Consider the following 23,587-nt stretch of genomic DNA (forward strand, 5'->3'; position numbering starts at 1 on the left):
TAATGTCCTGCATGCATGGTTAATGAGTGATAGTGAAAGAAAATTGTTAAAAGACATACTAGTATATACAAATGCTTTCTTAATAGTTTTCCCGCCTCAGTCTGTGAATTCAGACAAGATCAACAGTGAATTTTGTTACAGTGGCAGTCCTCTTTCTAGAAATCAATGAGTCAATTTATTTACAACGTTATTTCTTATCCCCCTAGCCTTAAAAGAAATGAGTGAAGGTCATGCCTTTTTACAGCTGGAGCTGAGTACCAAAAGAAAGAAGTGGATGAAAATAAGCAGTGTATGTAAAAAAAATGCATTAGTACTAGAAAATTTAAATGTTGAGCCTTAGGTTTATAAGTATTTACTGTTCTGCTGCAACATTTTCCTTGTTTGATTCTTCTTCTGCCTAAGTAATACAATTGAGGCTTTAAAAGCTGTTTCCCACTTTGAGACTTACTCTCAAGTGTGAGTATGATCAGAATTAACCTCAGATTATACCAAATTATAAACTACTTGGAACAAAGTCCTTCATTTTCTGTACTTTCACATTGAACACTGGCATAATTGGCCTGCATATCACTTTGACAAGATCAAACCTCAATGACAACAAACCAAAATAGATGCATTTTAAGACCTCTAACAAGACAAAGTCAATGTTAGCTGCTGGCTTTCAGATGTAGACACTTCTTATTTTCTAAAATTATTTTCTCATCTCTTCTGGCCACTAAGACATGATATCCTTTTCACACGAATAAATAACAATTTACTCAACATATTGTAACAAAAGATTTTGCTAATTAGAACAATGTGTTGTACTATCATAAAATGAGAACTATTTCAGTATTTCAGCTCTTTTGCAAGTTTTGCCAAAACCCAAGTTTAAGTTGTTCTCAAATAGCTGGTCTCCAAGCAGTGTCCAACAAGCCTGCAAGTTAGACATGATCTTAAAATAATACTTGTGTACTTAAAAATCAGGTCATGACAGGGAAAAAAATCATCAGTTTCTAAAGTACTCAGGATCATATTCAGTTGTATATACAGATTTCAATTATATAAATTACAAAGTATGTATTATCATAGCTGTATTTTCTCATTTCTTCAGGAGGAGTGATTACTGAAAGTGTTAAAGACATCTACCATAAAGTGATACTTTATCAGTTAAAGTTGATAAAGTTGATAAAGTTACTTTATCAGCAACATATTATGACTGAGCTTACAAAATTATTTTAAATACATTCATAATAAATCGGAACATACTATGAAAAAAGTATTTTGGGTTATGCAAACAAATGCACCATGAAAATCAGGCCTGTTGGCTTACCCAAGCTTTCCTGTAGAGACTCATAATCAGTGTTATGAATCAGTCACTAGGTCAATGCAATACAAACACACGACATTCTACCTAAGGTGTTGGAGGAGTCTTACAATTTCTCTTTGTAAACCATGAACTCTTTTTGTCAAAACTCATGGGAGCACTGAATCTTTATCAGATGAGTCTCTTTTGTAGCCTGTTCAGTAATTATTGATATAATACATGTTTATCAAAATTCCACTGAATTTACTGTTCTGTTGATTGTTACTTTCATTTTTTTCTATGTCAGTTTTTCACTAACTAGTATTTCAATTGTCATAGTTCCTCAGAAGGTGAAAATATGAGCATTACTAATTTATTTTAAAATGCTAAAACATGCTGTGTTATAGATCACAAAGAAATAAAATTTTTACTATCTTTTTTCTTTTTTTTTTTTTCCAGTTGGTTGGTTTCTGTGGGTTTTTGTTTTGGTTTGGTTTTTTTTTCTTGAAGGAACACAAAATGGAAGACTAAAAAGAGAAAAGAAAAATTAGAATACACAACTTCCATGTCATACTTGCCAGGACAAAAAACAAAATCCCTCAACAAGTCCTTGGCAGAAAAAAAGCTTGATTACTATCTTAATGCAAATGAGAGTGGTGTTTTTCCTGTTGCTAAAAATTCATTTGTGTTTCATTCATGTCTCCAAGGATTATGCTTTAGAATATAAACATCCATCAGAAGCTCTTTTTTATGTATTTTTTACTTTACTGGTATTATGACAACTTGCTGCAGAAATATATTATAAATGTTTTAGACGTAGGACGTTAGATTTCCTTATTTCTTATGAAAAGATCTATTTTACTAGAAGGATTAATTAAATCACATCTTAACACAACTCAAAATCTTATTTTGATTATATTTTGTACTTAGTTATTTTGGTGAAGCCCAACAACCTATTTGTATCCAGGTGTGCATATATGAAAACATTTCTCCTGCATTCTTTTCACACGTTGTAGACACAAGTCAGGTCAAGGGAAAAACCCACATCTCTGTGACAAGATTGATTCTTTTTCCACTCTCTTCTTTCACAGTCTGACTGACTGACCAATTTTGGAGACAAACATTTTTTCAGACAGCCTGGGCCACTCGACTGGTTCACTGCTGCACTGCAAAAAAGTTTGTACTTGACTAATTGTAGAGATGACACAGGAATGACCAGCAAAGATGGGTTAGGATGTTATTCCCAAAACCAGTGCAGGGTTAAATAAAGTCCCATCAGCACTGGAATTTTAAGAGTGTTTGTCTATGGCTACATCTACTGACTGATCATGAGACTGATACCTGCACAGCTGACAAGCACTCTGGCTGCTAAAGGATTTGTCATTACAGTTGATCTAGACTGTGCTGTTCTGCTGTAGATTTTCCACACAGATATAGAAAGACCGTTTGTTCTGACATCGTAATTCTAGACAGCAGAGAAGCGCTTCCATATATATTCATAAAAGCCATCCAGCACATTCATTTTAAGTCATCACAGAAGTAGAAGCAATTCATTAACACTCTGAACAATTTGTACTGATTTGTGCCTGTCTATAAAAAATAGAGTTTGACATTTTAATTTTTTCATTGCTTCTGGCATGCTTAACTGATTCTTTTCATCTCTTTTCTCTGTCAAGTACAAAACTGCACCTGCTGGCTACATCAGAAAAGTGTATTTTTTGTCTGTCTTTTAATGAAAGGTGTATCAGTTCTTTTAATGGCTAACAGTGAGCTTTAGAGTAAATTACTTTGCCTTCCTGCTTATGACTGTAGTATTTTTCTTAGTGTGTCTCCTTTTTAGAAAAATGCAGTATGAATTCAAAGACTTCATACTGGATTACTGACTACTTTTCCAAAATAAGTTCTTCTCACTGTGAAGAATTTTAATCTTATTTCTAGTCTGATTATTAATTCAGACAATAATACCTTTGGTTTTTTACTACATTAATAGGTCCTCTGCTGTCAGAAACATTATTTCCACTGAATTAATGAATAAGTATCCCTCTGAACATTAAATTATTTTTGTTAAAGCAAGTAATATCCAGAAAATTTTAACTTTCAGTATGAAATTACCTTACTTTTACTTTTTCTGAATTTGTAGTTTGCACTACCTTTTTCTGAAGATCAATTATAAGGAAAAGATATTTTCCAGTAACAGCTCACTAGATCTTTGCACTCTTTGACACTGCTTGTGGGGGGCTGACCCTGGCTGGATGAAAGCCGATTAAAGGTGCTCTATCACTCCCTCTCCTCAGCTGGACAAGGTAGAGAAAATGTAACAAAAGGCTCATGAGTTGAATTAGGGAAAGGAAGAGACCCCTCACCAATTACCATCACACGTAAAACAGACTGGATTTGAAGAAATTAATTTATTACCAATCAAATATGGGTAGGAAAATAACAAATAAAAACGAAATCTTAAATCACCTTCTCCCACCCCTCCCTTCTTCCTGGGTTCAACTTCACTCCTGATTTCTCTACCTCCTCCCTGTCAGTGGTGCAGCAGAAGAGTAAATGGAGGTTGTGGTCAGTTCCTCTGCTGCTCCTTCCTCATGCTCTTACCCTGCTCCAGCACAGGGTCCTTCCCATGACACACAGTCCTCCATGAAGTTCTCAGAGCCCCATCCAAATAGACCTTGAGCCCTTCTAGGGATGGAGAATCTATAATCTCTCCAGGAAACCTGTAGCAGTGTTTCATCACCCTCTTCATAACTAATTTCTTCCTTATACCTTGTCTGAATCTACAGTCCTTTGGTTTAAAATCATTACTCCCTGTCCTATCACTACAGATCCTACTATAAAGTCTGTCTCTATCTTTCCTACAGGGCCCCTTTATATATTGAAAGGCCACAGTAAGGTCTCCCTGAAGCCTTCTCTTCTCCAGGCTAAACAACCCAGACTCCACCAGCCTTTCCTTGTAGGAGAGGCTCACCCCTCTGCTCAATTTTGAGGACCCTCTCTGGACATGCTCCAATAGGTCCATGTCTTTTTTGTACTGAGGACTCCAGAGGAAGATGCAGTAGTCCAGATAGGGTCTCATCAGAGCAGAGCAGAGGAGGAGAATCACCTTCCTTAACCTGCAGGTCACACTGTGCTCAGGGTACAGCTGGCTTTCTGGCTGTGTACACACACCACCAGCTCAAGTCCAAACTCTTACCCCTCAGTACCCATTAACAATTCAGCAGGGCAGCTCTTGATCTGTTTATCCCCAGTCTGTATGGACACTGGGGGCTGACCTGACCCAGGCGCAGCACTTTGCACTTGGCTTTATTGAACCTCACGAGTTTCCCATGCACCCACTTCTGAAACTTGTGCACCCCTCTGGATGGCATCCTGTCCTTCAGGAGTGTCACTGCACCACTCAGCTTGGTGTCATCTGCAAACCTGCTGAGGGTGCATTCAACTCCTTCATCTGTGTCATTAATGAAGATATTAAATGACATTGATGCCTGTACAGACCCCTGAGGACACCATTTGCCACTGATCTTCACCTGTACATCAAGCCATTGATCACTTCCCTCTTATTTGAATGTGATCTAAATAACTCCTACCCCACTGAATTGTTTATTCATATTTCTCCAATTTAGAAAGAAGGATGTCGGAGACAACTGTGTCAAATGTCCTATAGCAGTCAGATAGATAATGTCTGTAGCCCTTCCCCTGCCCACTGGTGTACTCTCTGCATTGGAGAAGATCACTAGGTTGGTCAGCCATGCTGGCCATCTCAAGTCACCTCCCTGGCCTCCATGTGCCTTAGCACAGCTTCTAGGAGGATCTGTCCCACAACCTTCCCAGGCACAGAGGTGAGCCTGGCAGGTTGGTAGCTCCCGGGCTTCTCCTTTCCACCCTTTTTCAAGATGGCTTGGTTCAATGTTTCCCTTTTCGTCACGTGGGACTTCCCCTGACTGCCATGACTTTTTGAGTATCAAGGAGAGTGGCTTGACAACTACATCAGACAATTCCCTCAGGACTCTGGGATGCATTTCATAGGGTCTCACAGACTTATGTACATTCAGGCTTCTCAGGTGGTCATGGACCTGATACTCATTTAGAGTGAGAGGGACTTTGCTTCCCCAGTCCCCAGCCTGCTGTCCATCCACTTGAGAGGTGTGGGAAGAGAGGTAACCATTGACTGAAGCAAAAAAGTTTAGTATCTCAGCCTTCTCCTTGTCTGCTGTTACCAGTTTGCCAGTCTGTGTTCATCAGGGGCTGTACACTTTGGCCTTCCTTTTTTGTCTGATAAACCTGCTGAAGCCCTTCTTATTACTCTTTGCATCCTTTGCCAAGTTCAGCTCCTCCTGTACCTTGGTCTTCTGGGCCTCATCCCTAAACAACCAGGTAATATCTCCCTAAAATCTTCCCAGGATATCTGTCCCTGCTTCCATTATCTGTGCATTTCCTTCTTTCCCTTTTGTTTAACCAGCAGGTTTTGATTCATTCATGCCCGCCTCTTGCTCTGCTTTCCTGATTTCTTAAACATGGGGATGGAGAGCTCCTATGCTGCATGGATACATCTGCCAGTCCTGTTCTGCTCCCTTGTCCCAGTTTCCCAGTTTTTAGTTGCCCATTGACTAACTTCTCAAAGAGATAAAATTTTGCTTTCCTAAAATTCAAGGTGCTGACTTCATTCTTCTCCTGACCCATAGCTGGTACTGAATCCCCTCCCAATATGCCTCACCTTCAGAGGTGTCCTTACACAACTGGTATGAGGCCCTGGAACCTAGGGAAGTGAGAATGAGGATGAAGATTCTTCTGGGATGGAGGGGCTGCCTACGGCAGGGCAGCCTACCCCTACACCATGATTTCCTCAATTAAACAAAAAAGAAGGGTAGTAGTCACTGGTAACTCCCTTTTGAGAGGAATGGAGGGCCCAGTATGCTGACCAGACCCAACCCACAAGGAGGTGCTGCCTCCCTGAGGTCCACATAAAAGACAGCACCAAGAAACATGACAGCCTGGTATGGCCCACTGATTATCAGCCTCTGTTGGCTTTTCAGATAGGCAGCAATGAAATCCCATCAAGAAGGCTGCAGAGTGAAGAAGGACCTCAGGGCCTGGTCAAGAGATCTGGAGTACAAACTGTACTTTGTCCTGCCAGTTGCAGGGAATGATGGGGTAAGAAACAGGAAAATCATGCAGAATAATACCTGGCTTAGAGACTGGTGTGACCAGCAGGATTTTAGGGTTTTTGATCACAGGTCAGTTTTTACAACACCAAGCCTACTGGCAACAAACAGGGAAAAAGGATCTTAGCTCAGGAGTTACCAGGACTTGCTGAGAGAACTTTAAACTCAATTTGAAGGGGTACAAGGACATAGACAATGTAATTTTTAGCTCCAGTATACAATCATCACTGTATTTGCAAAAAAGGAAAACCAAAATATTCTGTAGGCGTTAGAGATTTATACAAAGAAATACTATCATAATATTCTGGTTTTCACATGCTAATTTATCCAAGAAGAAGACCAATACATACTAGTAACTTTTACTTAGGAAAATCAATGTTGAACTGGAAAGGAAATAAATGCTTCTAGGAGAATTTCTGTCACTGACTGGCTTTTTTCTTGCCTCTTAATATGACTCGAGGTTAAGTTTAAAGTAATGCTAAGAACCCTATGTAAAGGAAAACAAGCTCTCAGATTCATGTTGTTATCATCATGTAAGCACCACTGAGGAATACACTTAAACGCATCTGTTTAAAGTTCTTTTCATAATTTGCCTATTATTTTCCCTCCTTATGTAATTTTTTCCCACTATTGCTTGCAAGACTGCATAAGAAGTTAGTCAAAAGATCAGACAAACAACATCCAGGGGCAGATCTGATATCAGAAAACTCTTAAAAAAACCATAATTTCTTTTCATGAATATAATTTACAAACAACGAGGTAGATTGTGCTAAGTTCCTTAAAGAATCCTAGTATACATATCCAATATTTCAGGAATTAAAGAAAAAAACCTCTTCTCTTGAGGAGAAGATGCAGCAATTCCTGGACCTTTGCTCTTTATCTTTCCCAAGCAAGGCAGCAGAACAATTGTGGTTTTATTCATTCCTAGAAGCACTGCTGTTGGCTGGATATCAGGTGCAATTTATGTTCTACTTTTTTCTCACCTATCTATAAACACCATTTTCAACAAAAGATACATAGTCCTGCAATATCAAACCCAGTCCTCTACAGTATGAAAAGTTCTAGCCCATCTTCATCATACCTCCATGAGGGATTCTCATCTTATTTTTATAACCTAACAGGGGAATGATTGCCTCAAAATAAGAAAACTTTTCCTTCAAAATCTCTAAAGACTTAGCATTACAAAAGACTAGGCAACCTAAATACAGACATGGTACCACCTGCTTCACCACTGAAACAATGCAGCCCAGCTGATGAACACAGTGCAGGTGTGATTTCTCAACAAAACTCTCCCATCATGCAGCAGAAACATTGCCATATATGAAAAAATTTGAGAGTACAGAGAACAGGAGAGACTTGCACAGCTTGATTTGAGCACAGGCCTCTCTCCTGCAGCATGGTCAGGTCCATTTATCCCAGTAGCTCCAGTCTCAGCTAACAAGAGAGCTCTTTGACCAGTATGAGTTAGAGACATGTCAAATCATTTAAGATCAGAAATGAAAGTTGGCTTGCTCATGGTCCCCAGAGCTATCCCAAGATGGATTACTACAGATACCTTCCCAAAATTATGACTGATGGAGAAATTTGCTCTCTTGGACTATTCACCACCATAGAACAGGCAACTGAGATAAAATCCCTGCTACTTTTTCCCGACTAAAAACCATGAACATGTAACTGGTACCAAAGATGGGGCTGTATTGCAGTTTGCATGCACCGCTCTGTAGGACACTGAGCCAGCAACACCAGCACTGCTGCTGCTTCAGTTGCGGTCTGTGCTAATACAGATACAGAAATTTTGGGCTGCAGCATGTAAATATTGCATGAGATATATCACAAACTTCCCTACAAAATACAATGTGTTTATATAACAGGTGCCATGTATTTTTTCAGATTGAGTATTCTAGAGATTGTGCTTAGGAAGGTTTGCCATAGACATTTATTCCATGTGCCTTTGTGCATACCTCACTTGCAGGACCTTTCTGTAACTGTGAGCATTATGATTTCAATATTATTACTGGTTTGAGCAGTGGAAAGGTATTTTGCTTCTACACACACATACAGCCTCTGAAAAACCATGGCTCACACCATATATACAAGCAGAGTACGAGAAATGCTGCCTCTGCAAAAATATGTGCCCAATATTCATGCCTACTTTAAGACTACATTAGACAAGTGACACAGCAACCATAGTATGATTTTATATCCACATGTAAAATTACTGTTAGTGGCATCACTGAAAGGAAAGCCATAAATAGAACATGGAAAGAAAGAGATATGAGCAAACATACATACACAAATCTCCCTGGTAATTAAAAAATTCATACTGCGCTCTGATTCAAAACCAATAAACAAGTTATCTGAAGAAAGCTAAGAGCTACAAGAGCTCTAGTGTACTTATTTCATGTCACATTTTAAATAAAATATTGATTTAATATTACAGACATCGATGAGAATTTGGAATCCCATCCCATAGATGATGGGATAAAAGGTGTAACAATTTGAGAAGACATGAGAAGGAAGAACTGTGACTTTTACTGAGTGGTAGAAAAATCCATGATCTTTTTGAAGATTCCTACCCTATGTCCTTCAAAAGGATTGTTATTGGATTTTACTCTCCTAGTTTTCCTTTCTTACAATGCATTCATGTGTTAGACCTTTTTAATGAATGCCATTATTATAAATTAAGTCATTTCACTGCTTATTTTAATTTTCTTAAGCTTGTCCCCTTCATTAAATTGATAGATACCACCTTCTCCTATTTGCACTTGAGAAGTCTAGATCTGGACAGTACAGATGTTAAAATACCTTACAGGAATCAAAGCCGGACAGCAGATTGAAGTGATGGCAAACACTGATTAAAGCTCTGAGTACTGTTACTGGACTTTCATTTTCTTCAGGTATTAACATCTTTGCAAAACACTAAATGTAATCTCATAGAATATTACATTTACATTACAAAGGCAGACAACTCCCGTCCAGTTCTGGTTAGTTTATGGGGTTTTCCTCAGTAAGCTGTGAAGCATACTGTTTTGTAGGTGTTCAAAAATGCTTCATAGAGTTTACATTCCTAATATAAATGTAGAAAATACTGCTGGCTGAATTCAGTATTGCATTTGTTGTTATGCCATTTCTATTAGCAGTTTCCATACAGATCTGTGAAATTGAAAGTTAATTGTTTCCCATGTTTTGCAAGTTTACCTGTTTTAACCTTAATTTTATTCTGACATGTTATTAATGTGAAACTATTACACTGATAAAAATACCTTACAGTAGGACACAGGCCAGAGATGTTAAAACATAACTGATACAATGTTTGTACTATGATTTAACAGAGACTCTGGAACATGTCGTATTAAAGAAAGCCTGGGTCATCAAACTTTGCAGAAAAACAATGTTTTTCCATCACATTTTGAAACTGCATTTCTGAAAGACAGCATTGTTTTTGAAAAGATGCATCTTTTCACAGCACAGCCATATCATATGAAGATATTCAGGAGGCGTGGGGAAAGAGAAAACACTTCTGAAGGAGAAGACAAAGTACAAGATTCCAGACGTTGGGTACCAAAACTGAACACTAACTGCTGAAACTTGGATGCTGCTTAAGCTTTCCAGAGCTGAGAACTGTAACAAAACTCGAATTTACATGTATATCAGTGCACATCCACTGAGTACAGCATCCAGTTTGGAGGTGCTAACATGTTCATGAGACTCTGACAAGCCCAGAGGAGAAATGCTGTGCTCTGCTATCAGAGGTGAGATCATACAGAAAAATTAAACCAAGTGAGGTAACACATATGCACCAGACCATAACCCCCTAAAATGACTCAGTGTTATTTTCTTTACTATTTCATACGCAATATTTGATTTGCATTATTTCTCGTACACAGTAGCTTGTCCAAGAATGAAAAAAAATACTGAACTACCTTATAACAGGTATATGACCTCTATAGCAGTGACAAGTAAGGACAGCAGGAATTTTCTTTTTAAAAGAAAAACCCACAGCTATGCAATGTGGATACGTCCACACATTGTTCCAGTGGTTTTAAATGTAATTTTCAATGTATGAGCAAGGGAGGTGCTGTGTAGTCCAGGCATATAAGCAGAATCCTCCTGCCAAAAGCCTCATTTGGGCAGCAAAGATCTCACACAGATGCAGGAGTTACTGCCTCCTGCTGCGAGCGCCTGGACTCACTGCGCTTGGCAACACCTCTCATGGGATTAAGCACAGTCAAACAATACCAAATGTAAAGTGCATCATGAAAAACACATGGGAAGCATGAGGGGAAAGCATGATTAAGAATTTAGGAAGCTTTCCTTTCTTTGCTTTTTATGCAGGGAATACTTCATGAAGCTTTAGACCTTAAATGTGTATTTGCACAAAATAAAATCCTTGCTTACTGCAAAGGTTTGCAAACAGTAATCATCTGATTGGACTTTTGTTATGATTATTCTTATTATTTCAGTTTAAATACTCTAATATGTATACAGGGAAACATATGTATCTGTTTAATATCTATTACTAGATGTAAATAGAAATTAAAATTTGAAATCTGTTTTGTCTGGGTTTGTCTGTTTTGCCATAAAGTACCTTTTATATTTCAGCTGAAATAAGCATACTTTTTAAATATAATATTTGTTGTTGGCCATTGAGATTAATTTGGCACAAGTATTGTAAATAACAGATTTATTATCAGATTTTCTTCACTGACTGGATTTTTTTTAAACTCTAAGTCTAATTCTCTTTGTGAGAATAAAAGGATGTTCTTTCATAATTAAAAATACTGAGAACTTTTTTTCAACTAGTAAGAATATTAATTGGGTTCACCATCAAAATGTGATAACATGTAAAATATCTTGTTTTGCATGTTAATGCTCCATAATTGCACAGAGCTTTTCAACTTCAAAGCTCTTTACATGAATTAAGTGGATGTCCCTGGAGGCCTTAAGATACATTTTCTTTGCCTTCAAAAAGAAGATTTGCACCAGACAAAAGCTTTGTGTAAAACAAGGGCAGGGCTTTGTTTTTTCCGTCTACTTACACTGCACAATGAGATAAAATATTACCACCCTTTTGCAGACAGAGAAATGGGGGGGGAAACTTAATGGGACCATCCCTGCTCATGTTAAAACTCTGTACTTTACCTCGGTAGTGATGCACTGAGCAAGCAAGAAACAAAATGCAACTCAGTTTTCCAGAGCCATGCCAACATACATTTCAATTATTTCTTTACTTCCCCACCAAAGACGAAGCTGCCGAAAGGCCAGTGATTATCTCCTACTGCACCACCTCACACAGAGTGAGTTTGCTCAAGCACTCATGAAGAGAAAAAAGCATTTGCTAGAATTCAGTCAAAGGCTGTAATCTGGTACTCCACTTTGCTTCATCAAAAGACATTTGAAAAGTCCCAAAAGCCAGGAGACATGGTTATTCCCCTTCATCAGATAGACTGAAATCTATCACAAATCACTATGCATTATTTTCACATTGAGCTTTCTTTTCATTGTCTTTTAAACCATGCTACAAAAAAGAAACTGCTACAGATGTTTACAACCTATGTGCTAAAGAGTGAGTATTTTTTCAGCACCCTTTGCCATAATGGTATTTCTGGTGAGTACAAATAAGATCAACGAGTATTCCTCTTTGTACTTACCATGTGATTTTTATGCCACTTCACTGGACACAGGGTGTAATACATTGGGTCTTTTTATTGCTCAAGTAGAAAGTGCTCATTACCTATTTATGTTTATATATAGGAAAAAACAAAGAGTTAGTACAAGGGGCATACTTCACACTGTTGTAGTGGTTGATTTCCTCAAGATGGTCTTCTGGGGTTTTGGCGCAGTTTGCGGAGGCACAGTTGCAGGTCTCGGAGGGGGAAAGCTATTACTGGGACTTATCCCCAACCCTCCATTTTCCAGAAGAAATGGAGGCAACGGAGGTGGTGGAGGCGGCAGAGGAGGGCACTGGTGTGGCAGCTTTCCTGCAACCCGGGCAGACTCACTGTGCAAGTGCACCTCCCTGTTTTTAATGTTATACCGAACGTCACAGTCGGGGCAGTAGCCGTGGTACTGCACTTTTTCACTGAACCGTACCCGCTCCCTTGCTCCCGGCTGGGGACACCGCTCTTTCTCAGGTCTGTGCATCAGAGGCTGCATCACGACTTTCTCCAAATTACTGTTCGGTATACAGCACATATCTCCGTTTGGGATGCGTCCGGGCCCGGCAGGCAGGCCCCCGTTCCGCAGCAGGGTGCCATTAGTCTTGACGGGGTTGGCCAAAGGAGGCAGCCTCGGAGGCTCATCACATTTGACAGGCGTCAGTCGAGGCGGAGGAGGGGGCGGGTTTGGCTTCCGCAGCACGGTGAGGATGGCGGAGGGGTGCGCAGGTGGCTTGATGAGGGGCGCATTGCCCCGCACCTTGACCTTCTCCAAGCTGGAGGCTGTTGTGCTGCTGGAGCTGCTGTTAAGTGTGTCTGTTTTGGAACTGTCTGTCATCTCATCCTCCAGCTGCAGATCACAAGTCAGCGTGTCAATCTGGTCAACCACCTGCACAACAGCCAGAGTGAGAACAGTGAGAAATGCGTACCCCAGAGAAGGCACAGAAAAACAAAACCATTCTCCACTATCAGTTTGTCCTCTCCAGAACTCAAGCCTCTAATTTTTTAGACCATTATTTCTTTTTTCTTGTCAACGTAACAAAATAATCAGAATAAAAATGACAACAATAATTATGATAGGAATGGCTAGTTTGCTAGGTCATCACCTGAATACAAGAGAAATATAACTTGAAACAGTCTAGAATGAAATTCCCTTTCTTCCCCTCCAGGGTTTACTCGGTAATATCATTTTAAGTGAAGTGTAATTCTTCAATATTACACTTTGCCATCCATTTCAGGAGGAGACAAAACTGTTCAACTTTAGCTTCTACATGACAGCTTCTGAACCCAAAACTTCTGCACAGTATCTTTTAGCTCTGGCCTTTCAAACACTCTAGATTTAAATACGTGTTCTCTGTATAGGTGATTTTAGATACCTAGAATCAAAGTTTGATACACACTTTTCTGACAATTTTTTAACATTTTTTAACATTTAAAAGAGACTCTGAGAAACAAATTCTCTCTTGCATTATATGCCTATATGAATATTTTCCATAAGATCTGAAATCCTCCAAAATAATACTGAAATAGCATTTGCTGGAAGAGGAAAAGTTGCTTCGTTTTCAGTTACAAGTATTTAAGAACTCATGCATTTTATTTGAAGTTTTCCTCTACCTCCCAGGATTCTGTTTTTAGATTCTACATTGTTAGAGCTTTTCTAGTCTTTAAGACTACTTTTTCTACTGATTTTTTAAAGGACATGAAACCAATAGTGCCTTTACTCGGTAGAGAAAGTTTTTCATAGGACAATTAAAAGCCCTTCCTGAAAACTGCATTTAAGTCCGTACACAGCTGAACATTAGTTATAAGCTACATGTAACTACAACAGATACTACAGGAAGTAGCACTAGCACACATTTAAAAACTGGTCTCTGTCCTTTACAGCCTCGTAGGATGTACATAAAGTAATCAGTAGATGAAATGTTGCTTAATTAACTTTGGTGCATGAATAAAAAACCTGTGCTACTTCTTGGGGTCCTTATGGGAGACCCATGATGTTGTGGAGGGGACACCCCAGTACCTCTGAAATTAAACTAGATGTTGCCATTGTGCCACAGAAACTTTAATTTCTACTTCTTGCTTTCAATAATTTGGTGCTGATACTACTGATTTCAAACTAAGACTATTTTTAGGCATATGAGTCATATATTAACTGCAAAAAAAGTGAAAGTCACTACTGAAGGCAGTGACTACTTAGTTAAACCAGTCACTCACTTAGGTGTCCAGTAGTAAAAGACAAATAATAAAAGCAAAACTACCATAAAATGAAAAAGCACTCCAGCTTTCACTGCTCATACAGTAAGCTGATTTGGATAATACAAAATTCATAAAAATTCATATGCAGCAATTCACTTTAATGCTTTCCTTCTCCTAAAACCAGCAAACATGCAAATCAGCATCATTCAGAGAGCTTTCAAGAATCTTTGAAAAAGCTTTACTTTTTCTCTAAAAGGCCAAAAAACTGACTCATTTATTCAGTGTTCAAAGCCCAGCATCATGTTGCATTTAAATTTCTATTTTGATTTTTTCTCCAAAAAAAAGAATAAAGAAAAAGCATACTCTTAAAAGACAGACATCAAATCCCCCAAATAATAAGGATTTAAAATAATATTATAGAAGTTGAAATGTACAGTTGAACTGCGGTAACTGTCAGATCTCACACATCCCCTCCAGGGTACAGCATATAAGAACTCTTGAAAATTTCAGAATAAGGGTAGGCAAACCCCATCTGTACCAAAATTCATTGCAAGAATGACAGTTTACAAATGAAAGAACTCTCATTTTCACCTTTCATTACATAAGCAAACTAAGGCAGAGAGAACTTCTCAGAAACAAATAGAAACAAGAAAAAGACAGTCAAGTTCTGGACAGTAAGCCTGAAATTTAAGCATCCCTCTGCAAGCTTAGTATGGATTTGTGTATATATTAGGGTCTGCCTGTATGTATCTAAATACTACTGCATCCTATCATCTTTTATTGAACTGTAACAGTTATAGAATGGATTGATGCAGCATAAACCAAAGAAATTCCTTGGCAGGCAAAGAAATAGAACAATTATTCATTGAAGAGCAAAAATTTTCTCAAGAGTAACAGGAAAATCTGTTATGAACTGCCCTTCAAGTTAATGACTACAGAGTTTATCTCATGCCTTCTGGGCAAATGTGTAGTACACATCAAAATTTTTTTTGTCACTTTTGCATTTGTAAAACATAAATCCAGCGTGAAATGGCTCTGACACAACAACACAGTTTATCTGTCCAGATTCATTTCCACCACAAGTTGTGATTCTGTGTAGTGTTCTTTTCTTTTGCTTTTTCATCCCAGAAGGTAAAACTCAAATAAGATGAAAAAGCAACACGAGAACCCGTGACTAACCCACTGAAACTGTTGTAGTTAAAAAGAAGAAAAGCATGTTGAGAAAAAAAACAGCCCCTGTTTCACAATGCATCTTCTGTGTAAGTAAGAGAGAGAACATTAATTTAAAAAAAAAAAAGGAAAATTGCTCTAGTTGTGCAGAAATGTGTCCATTTTTTCAGTTCTGGAATAAAACAGGACTTGATACACATGTAAAAAGATTGGGGATACATAATTTTATAGCCTGAGGAGCTCCTTAGCCATTAACTGGATTTGAGCTCTGCAGAGATGCCGACTTCTACCCTGCTAGCAATATCCTGAGGCTTCAAGCTCTGTAGAATCCACTGTGACACCCCTGAATGAACCAGGACATCAGTTTATTCTTATTCCCTTTCTGGGTGGGTACTGGAAACAATATTAGGTGCCCAGTGGGGATAGAGTTGGATTTCTCTACCAAAATCCAAGATTACACCCTTATCAATATGCATTTGGACTCAGAAATTCCGTGCTGCAACTAACAGTATGGAGAATTAATCAGTACTATCAAGTTCAGGCAAAAAGGACAAAAATACTACTCAACCTCAATTAAAACCCAGGAAAAACACCCAGAAAACCCCAAAAAACCCACAGAAGTTGCAAACAATTTGCAACGCAAAGATATCTTATAGTTAACCCGATCCTCAATGTTACCAAACTCTTATGTAAAATTGCTTAAAAATACAGAGCTAGCATAAAGTACTGCTTTTCCACTGAGGTCAAACTGCAGTTCCTGTTTAAAGGAACTTCAGAATCTAGTCCAAGAAAGTCTTGTGATTATCAAAAGCAGCCTATGCTGACCTAATATTTCCATTGTTTGAGCTGTACTTGTAAGTTTTGTCTAGTTTTTACCTCCTCTGTTGAAGGCCTTTTGTGGGCAAAGGTCCTAACTTGATTATACCAATAATGAAAACTCCGTATTTCTCACTGGATGCCGGATCTCATTCCAAGAATCTAACTCTGTAATCGTAAGACTAAAATATGACATAGAAAGTAACATGTACCTGTACTTCTTACTTGTATCCCTAAACTTCTCTGAAAAGCATCTCTACAATTAATCACACTTTCCTTCACTCTTTCTTTGTTCTTTGTGTGATTGTCTTATGCACATCCTAAAATACATCTATGGAGAGTTTTGCTGTCTCCTTACAATAAACGTTTCACCTGGTTTGTTTTTCCTCCTATTTAAAGGCAACAAGGTACCAATGTTTAGTGAATATATAATCCCTTGGCTGCCCTCAATCCACCACAGACAATTCTTGAGCTTTTTTTGCAACCCTTAAATAAAGAAGCAAATTGCTTCTCAGGAAGGAAATTATCATACACTTAAAGATTCATAATTTTTAAGTTCACAGAAGTAAAAAATTGTAGTGCTTCCTAAGATGTCCAGGCATTTGCGCAGTTCTTTATGTTTTTCAAAGTTTCACATGAATTTATAACTTTTTTTTTTTTTTTTTAATTACTTGTTTCTCTACAGGCTAGTAGCTCTCAAAAAAGCTGCCTGAACAGAATGGAACTGTTACAGTGCAGATACTGCAACATGCATATTTTGCTGAGGAACTGCTCAATCACGGGACCCGAGGGTCCTCGCCCGCTCAGGGGAACACAAAACAAGCAATGGGGAACGAGGCTGAGCAGGGGCAGGGAAACCCTGTGCCTGTGCCCTCAGGGCCCCTCTGCCAGGACCACATGGCAGGGGGAGGGACCCCAACATGGAACTTAGGTGATATTACTTCTGAGGTGGAGTAGGTACAATTCATATACTGCTCCTTAGTACTCCACCATAGCAGTGTGCAGCTATGAAATGTAACAGTTCACTGGAAGTTTCCTAGAAGATGAATAGTTATGGATAGATGCTGATTTTGATTTTAAATCAACCAAAATCAAATCATGTTGTGAGACTAGTTCTTACTTTGAACTAAAGAAATTAGTGGTGAAATGAACAAAATTAGGTGGAAAAATAAATGGAATGTCATAATTTCTTTATTTCTAAAGCAATTCAAAAAACTTGTAAGTTTGACATAGACAAATATTGCACTTTATATGTAAAAATTAACTACCTGATGAGCCACAAGAATAAATATGTAATTAAGAATAAAAGAGCAATCAGCTCTACCATAAAGAGGCTGCTCTTGTCTCTAAGTAAAGTACTGGGAAATATGCTGTATCAGTAGCTCTAATATCTCATAATTGCATCTCTAATCCTACAAGAAATTGTTCACTAGTTATAATTAGTATCGGAATCTTCTAGACAAGCTGTCAAACTATTTACATTCACCTCACTTTAGCTTATTATTTCCTGTACAGTTATTAGTCCTTTGTTGCCAAAAATGAGTGTTCAGTATATATGGGGAACATGAGATTAGCTCAGCTGGTCAGATCATGCTGTTAATAATGCCATGGTTCTGGGTTTGTTCTCTGCACGGGCCATCCACTTAAGAGCTGGCTTTGATGATCCTTGTGGGTCCCTTCCAATGCAGAATATTTTGTGATTAGTTCTGTCATATCTAAGGACACAAGTGCCTGTAAATCCCAGAGCTAAAACCAAATGAAACAGAGGTCCCTGTTCACAGTGAGAGAGACAATATCTCCCTTTACAGTTTAAGCTGCCTAACAGCAGAATAAGAAACTTTTCTCAGGTGCTTATATTCCAGCTTCAGTCAATCCATGGCTGTATCTTTTGTATTTTGCCACAGAAAACTTCTCTACAGTGCCACCTGCCCCCTTCCCTGTCCCCAATCCCCAGAGAATACAGCTTCCAAGTCAAGAAGAAACAGAACCAAAATTAGACTAGAAACAAGTCTGTAAATCTGTGTAAGCTAAAAAATTGCCAAAAGAAAGCAAAAGAAAAGCTATAGCAGGAGAGACAAGTGGTCTACTTAGTACAGTATTGTGAAAAATTACAAAAAGCAGGTGCTCAGGCAAGAACACAAGAAAAGTCACACAGAAATATTTGTGTAGAAACTCATCCCACTCTCAAACAATTTCTAACTCAATAACTTTTTGGCAGATTTTGTATTAAGCAGATCTTGACATACTTATATACTGTGCACATGCCTGTATCTTCTTGAACCTGCATAAGCTTTTGGCATCTGCAATATCCTGCAGTTTTCCACCTTCATTACAGGGATTTGTCACCTACACCTCTTTCTGTTTGAGATGAAAACCAGATGCTTTTATAGAAAAAGTGCTAAATGAACTTGCATAATACTCAAGCTGCACCTGTTTTGTGAAAACTGCAGCTATGGAAGCCTTCTGAGTCTTGCAATTGGGTTGTGGGTAGGTTTTTCTGTTTGTTTTTACAATGTACCCATCAGTATCCTCATATATAAAGGTGTATTAATAAATAATATTGCTTGTGCTAAAATACTGTAACAAAGCACTGGAGATTAATTCAATATTTGAGTAAATACGAACTTCCATGCAGATTAGCTCAGCTTTCTCTTACAGTAGTATCTCAGCAGCTCAGTCACTCACCCTGCAGCAGCAGCAAAGGGCAAGGCTGGTGCAAAGCCTGTCAATGTTAGGGCATCTAAGAGATCAACTCCATCCTAAGCAAAGTTACACACGTGAAGATGTTGTTGCCACCACAAAGTTTTGGCTAAAGAATACATTAGGAACTTCAACAAAGTAGTATTATGCTTTAGACTAACATAGAGTCACAGAATGGCCCAGGTTGGACAGGGTCTCAAAGATCATCTAATTCCAACCCCCCTGCCATGAGAAGGAATGCCTTCCACTAGGGTCTGTCTGCTGAAAGCCACATCCAACCTGGCCTTGAACACTTCCAGGAAGTAGGCATCCCCAGCTTCCCTGGGCAGCCTGTTACAGTGCCTCACCACCCTCACAGTAATGAATTTCTTCCTGAGATCTAATCTAAACCTATGCTCTTTCAGTTTGAAGACATTCCTCTTGTTCTGTCACTACATGCCTTTGCAAAAAGTCTCTCTCCATTTCTCTTCAGGTACTGGAAGGCTGCAATGAGGTCACCTCTGAGCATTCTCTTCTCCAGGCTGAACAATTCCAATTCTCTCAGCCTTTCCTCACAGGAGAGGTGCTGTGTCCCTCTGATCATCTCAGCGGCCTTCCTCTAGACTTGCTCCAGCAGGTCAATGTCCTTTCTGTGATGGGAACCCCAGAGCTGGTATGCAGAACATTCCATCTTAGCCTCTGTACATAAATGAAATTAAAAATGCCTAATTTTCAATGACAGACATTACTCAACTGTTGTCTTACATTTCGAAGCAGACTGAGCACCAAGTTAGGCTGGAAATAAACATGTAAATGAAAATTTAAGACTGTGTTGGGCTCTTGAGAATCTAACAAGGCCATGAAAGCTCATCATCATCATTCTTAATTAGCAGTTCAGGGAAAGCAAACTGGGAAGCCCACATTCAAAATCTTTTTTAAAAAAATACTTTTTCTTCCATTAAGGGATTAAAAAAAGAAAAAAAAGAAATTACAGCAAGCTGCTCCCCATTTTCCACCTTAAGAACTCAACATAGCCATGGCAATTCCCCTGTGAACCCTTCTGGATGAAGTCTGATAGGGATGCTGTTTGGAAGATCAGAGAGAGACATGAAGGCAGATATGTAGCACGTATTCACAGCATGATGTATAGTACAATTACAGTTCTTGTCACACACAGAAGAATCCTGATAAAATTATGATAAACTAACAGAAGCCCTGAGAAAATAAAGTAACAAACAAGTAAAAAAATCCTTCTGAGAAAAGCAAGTTCAAATAATATTTGTAACAAAAAATAACTCTTCTAAAATATTCATTGAAACAAGTCAGCATTCCTTATTAATGGCAACAGAATTTTACACTTGCAGTGAGATACTGGAAATGAGTGATGTGAAATACTCACATCAGCTCATATTTGGCAATGTAGGAAAATAAATTATTTCACTAAAAAGAAAGGAGATTAAATCTGATTTGTCATATCTAAAGACACAGAATGATGACACACATCTTAACTCTGGCAAAATGAAATGATTTCACACGTAACTTGTTACCCAGGCTGAAAGACAAACTGCAACTCAGGCTCAACACTGCATAAGTACAGCAAATCAGTCCACGGACTTGAAATAGCAAGTACAATGTATGCCACTATGGGCAGCAATGTTAACCAGCTAACCAATTTAACGCAGCGCTACCCTGGAACCCATTTCAAAAACAGATTCCGAGAGCAGCAAGTAAATCTAGTACAGCTTGTCCTGAACACCGAAAAAATTCTCACCACTAGAAAAAAAAGGGGCTTTTAAGTATTAAAGAAATTACTGAAGACTGCATAATAAAATACAAGGAAAATTTGATTTCACAACTCAGAAAGAAAACTGGAACTTAATGGAAAATCGGCAATTTTTCCTTTACTATTAGACTGATGTCAATTATATTCCTTTCTTTTTCTTAATCTTCAAACTTAGGTTTGACACTGTAGATGCAGCCTGCATGACTATTAAGAAGAATATCCAACTTATTCATTATTTGAATTTTGTACTGTTTTGCCTAAATTTGAGGAATTATAAATTTTGGAAGCAAAGACTGCAGACTATTCTATCTTCATGCTATTAATAAGAAAAAAAAAGGATGAAGCTGGGCATGTCAAATATACATTTGATAAGTAATTCTGCATACAATTCTTTTAAATCCATTGGCACAAAGAAGGAAATTTAAAAGACAAATTGCTAATCAGAGTTCAGTGCTTAAATACACATAAATAACAGTAAAAAGTCTTCCCTGTAGAAAACTCTGGAGAATTAATATAAAATCCTTGTTTACATGTTTCAGCAATACTCCCTCCAGCTTACTTCTGCTTTTCTTTCTCAGAACATGTAACAAAATTGAAAATGGCTGCATGCCGACAAAAACTAAGGAATGCTTAATCTATGCATTCTCATTATTGCTACTGTTTTCTGAGTAAACGTTGTAAACCTGCTGTAAATGCAATACCGTAAAATTTAGATATTTTAGTCCCTACATAACAATCTTTGATATAAACACTCATTCATGATGACTACAAATACAGTGATCTGCCTAATTAGAAACCATATTAATTTAAATGAGTGCTAAATATTTGTCCAAGATCTTAACTATTAAGGTGAACAGAATGTAGAAGTTCCTAAAAGTATGTACATCCCCAAATAATTAATGCTTACCATGGAGACTGTGGTGACCAGAAGTTCCTTTGTAGGATTAGAAAAAATCACATATTTGCATAAATACTTTCCTAGGTACAGTTTTCAAATACATTACTAACAGCTATCATAAGAAAAGAAAAAAAAAGCCCTTGTAATATTATGGCTCTGCAAAATAATTTTAAATATCTAGCATACCCAAAAGAATTTGCTGAGAAACTGATAAACAATTCTATTGCAATTCTTTTGTTAACTGTTGTCTTAAGCACTGGGTGTATTTCTCTGATTTTAAATAAACTGTCTCACTACACAGACTATTAATCAGCATCCTTCCTTTTCCTCTGGCCCTGTAAAAGAGACTCCAGAAAAAAATGTTTAACATCCTTTTGTACTAAAACTAAAAAGACATTCTCCAAGAACAGTCAATATATCCTTTTTGAGATCATATGTTAGGCTTAGGTTTAGAGGTTTAAAGGATTTTATTAGTAAAATGCTAATGTCTAGATGGCCTCCATATTTTAGTATTTCAGCACCATTTAGGTTACAGCTCCAAAATCACATTTAAGCCCAAATGAAATGTGCAACAAACTTATATTAATCTGGAAATACTACTTCCTGTTGGACACTTATTAAAATACACTTTCAACACAGCTGAACAGAACTACAGGATTTAACTTAGTAGACACTTTTAACCAGTTGTTTTGGCTTCAAAACATGACCCTAAATTGCACTTCATTAAGTTTTATTTTAGTTTAAATATTGAACAAATCGCATATTTAAAGCAAACTTTAGATGAAGTGACAGCATTCTCTGCTTTTTACATTCAAAAAATTGAAAGCCTGCAACAGGCTTTTTTTTTTCAGACATACCTGCAATACTCTTTCTGCTCATAAGTCCTGTCTTTGAAAGAGGTTCTGTTTATGCAATAGGTTGAACTATCTGCCTGGATAAAAACAATGTTATAGATAATTATGATTATTATTAGAAAGTTTGCAACTTTTTCAGCTGGGAGGTCTTAAATGCACAAACTCCCGTCATCCCCTTGCCCTCCTGGTGAGCTGCACCTAACATCTGGAAGTAGGAGGACTGTAGACATTGCTCCAAGAATGAGAGAGCGCAGAATATTTTGCAATAGTGACCCTACTGAAGGCTCCTTGGAACTCAATTTGACCTTTTCCACCTCGATGTACGGGGCAGAATGCATCACAGGAGACAGCCCATGGTGAGCTCACACCACTAATAAATAAAAGTAATGAATCAGCAAACTCTGTTAAGAGAGAAAGTAATTGCTATGAACCATGAAGGTTTAAAATGAATACATGGTTGCCTTTTAATTATCTGTAGCTCCAAGTTAAATGACCTCTGCTCGCAGTGCATCACAACATACTTAAGGAAATTAAATAAAATTATATTTTATCTTAATATTTAAGAATACAAATTTTTCAGATTCCTTTCAGTAAAATGCTTCATGGGCACATGAGAAGTATATACATAAATAGAGTTCTGTCTGATTTTTGGTTCTATATATAAAACTTTTGCCTGTTTCTTAGACATCTAAATCTGAGCCCTTCAAGTGACTAATGTACTTCAGACATTATAATGAATAAAAGCAAACTGTGAATAAAAGCAAACTGTAGCTAAGTATTTTTAATAAATAATACAGTTAAATGATTTAACAATAATTACATATTCGTATTAGCATAATAGGACCATTGTCAAGACAGCTGTTTAACAAAATTCAAAGCAAACAATGTAATGTTACATGTTTATATAATATAGATGGTCACTTATTTTACAGTTTAAGCTGAATTTAATCAAAGTCACTTATTTTAGAGTTCAAAGAAAGCTGTCTATCTGCCTTCCAGTCCAAAAAGAAATTAGCAAATATCATAAATTAAGGATACATGAGGAGCAAAGGTGAAGGAGCAGAGTTCACAGCTAATGATTGCA

General features: G+C 37.8%; 1 protein-coding gene across 1 annotated transcript in view; it reads right to left on the reverse strand.

The window, feature by feature from the left end:
• Positions 1-12,237: 12,237 nt before the first annotated feature.
• The window catches only part of PRR16 (proline rich 16), a gene marked incomplete at both ends in the record, with an annotated part of 93,871 nt that continues 82,521 nt past the window's right edge, over positions 12,238-23,587 (reverse strand). The window contains one exon of the mRNA XM_082302201.1: positions 12,238-12,996. Within this exon, the coding sequence (XP_082158327.1) occupies positions 12,238-12,996 (759 nt within the window). The remainder of the gene's footprint in view (positions 12,997-23,587) is intronic.

The sequence above is a fragment of the Coloeus monedula genome (genome assembly GCF_965178545.1).
Source record: "Coloeus monedula genome assembly, chromosome: Z".
In the NCBI taxonomy this organism is placed as follows: Eukaryota; Metazoa; Chordata; class Aves; order Passeriformes; family Corvidae; genus Coloeus; species Coloeus monedula.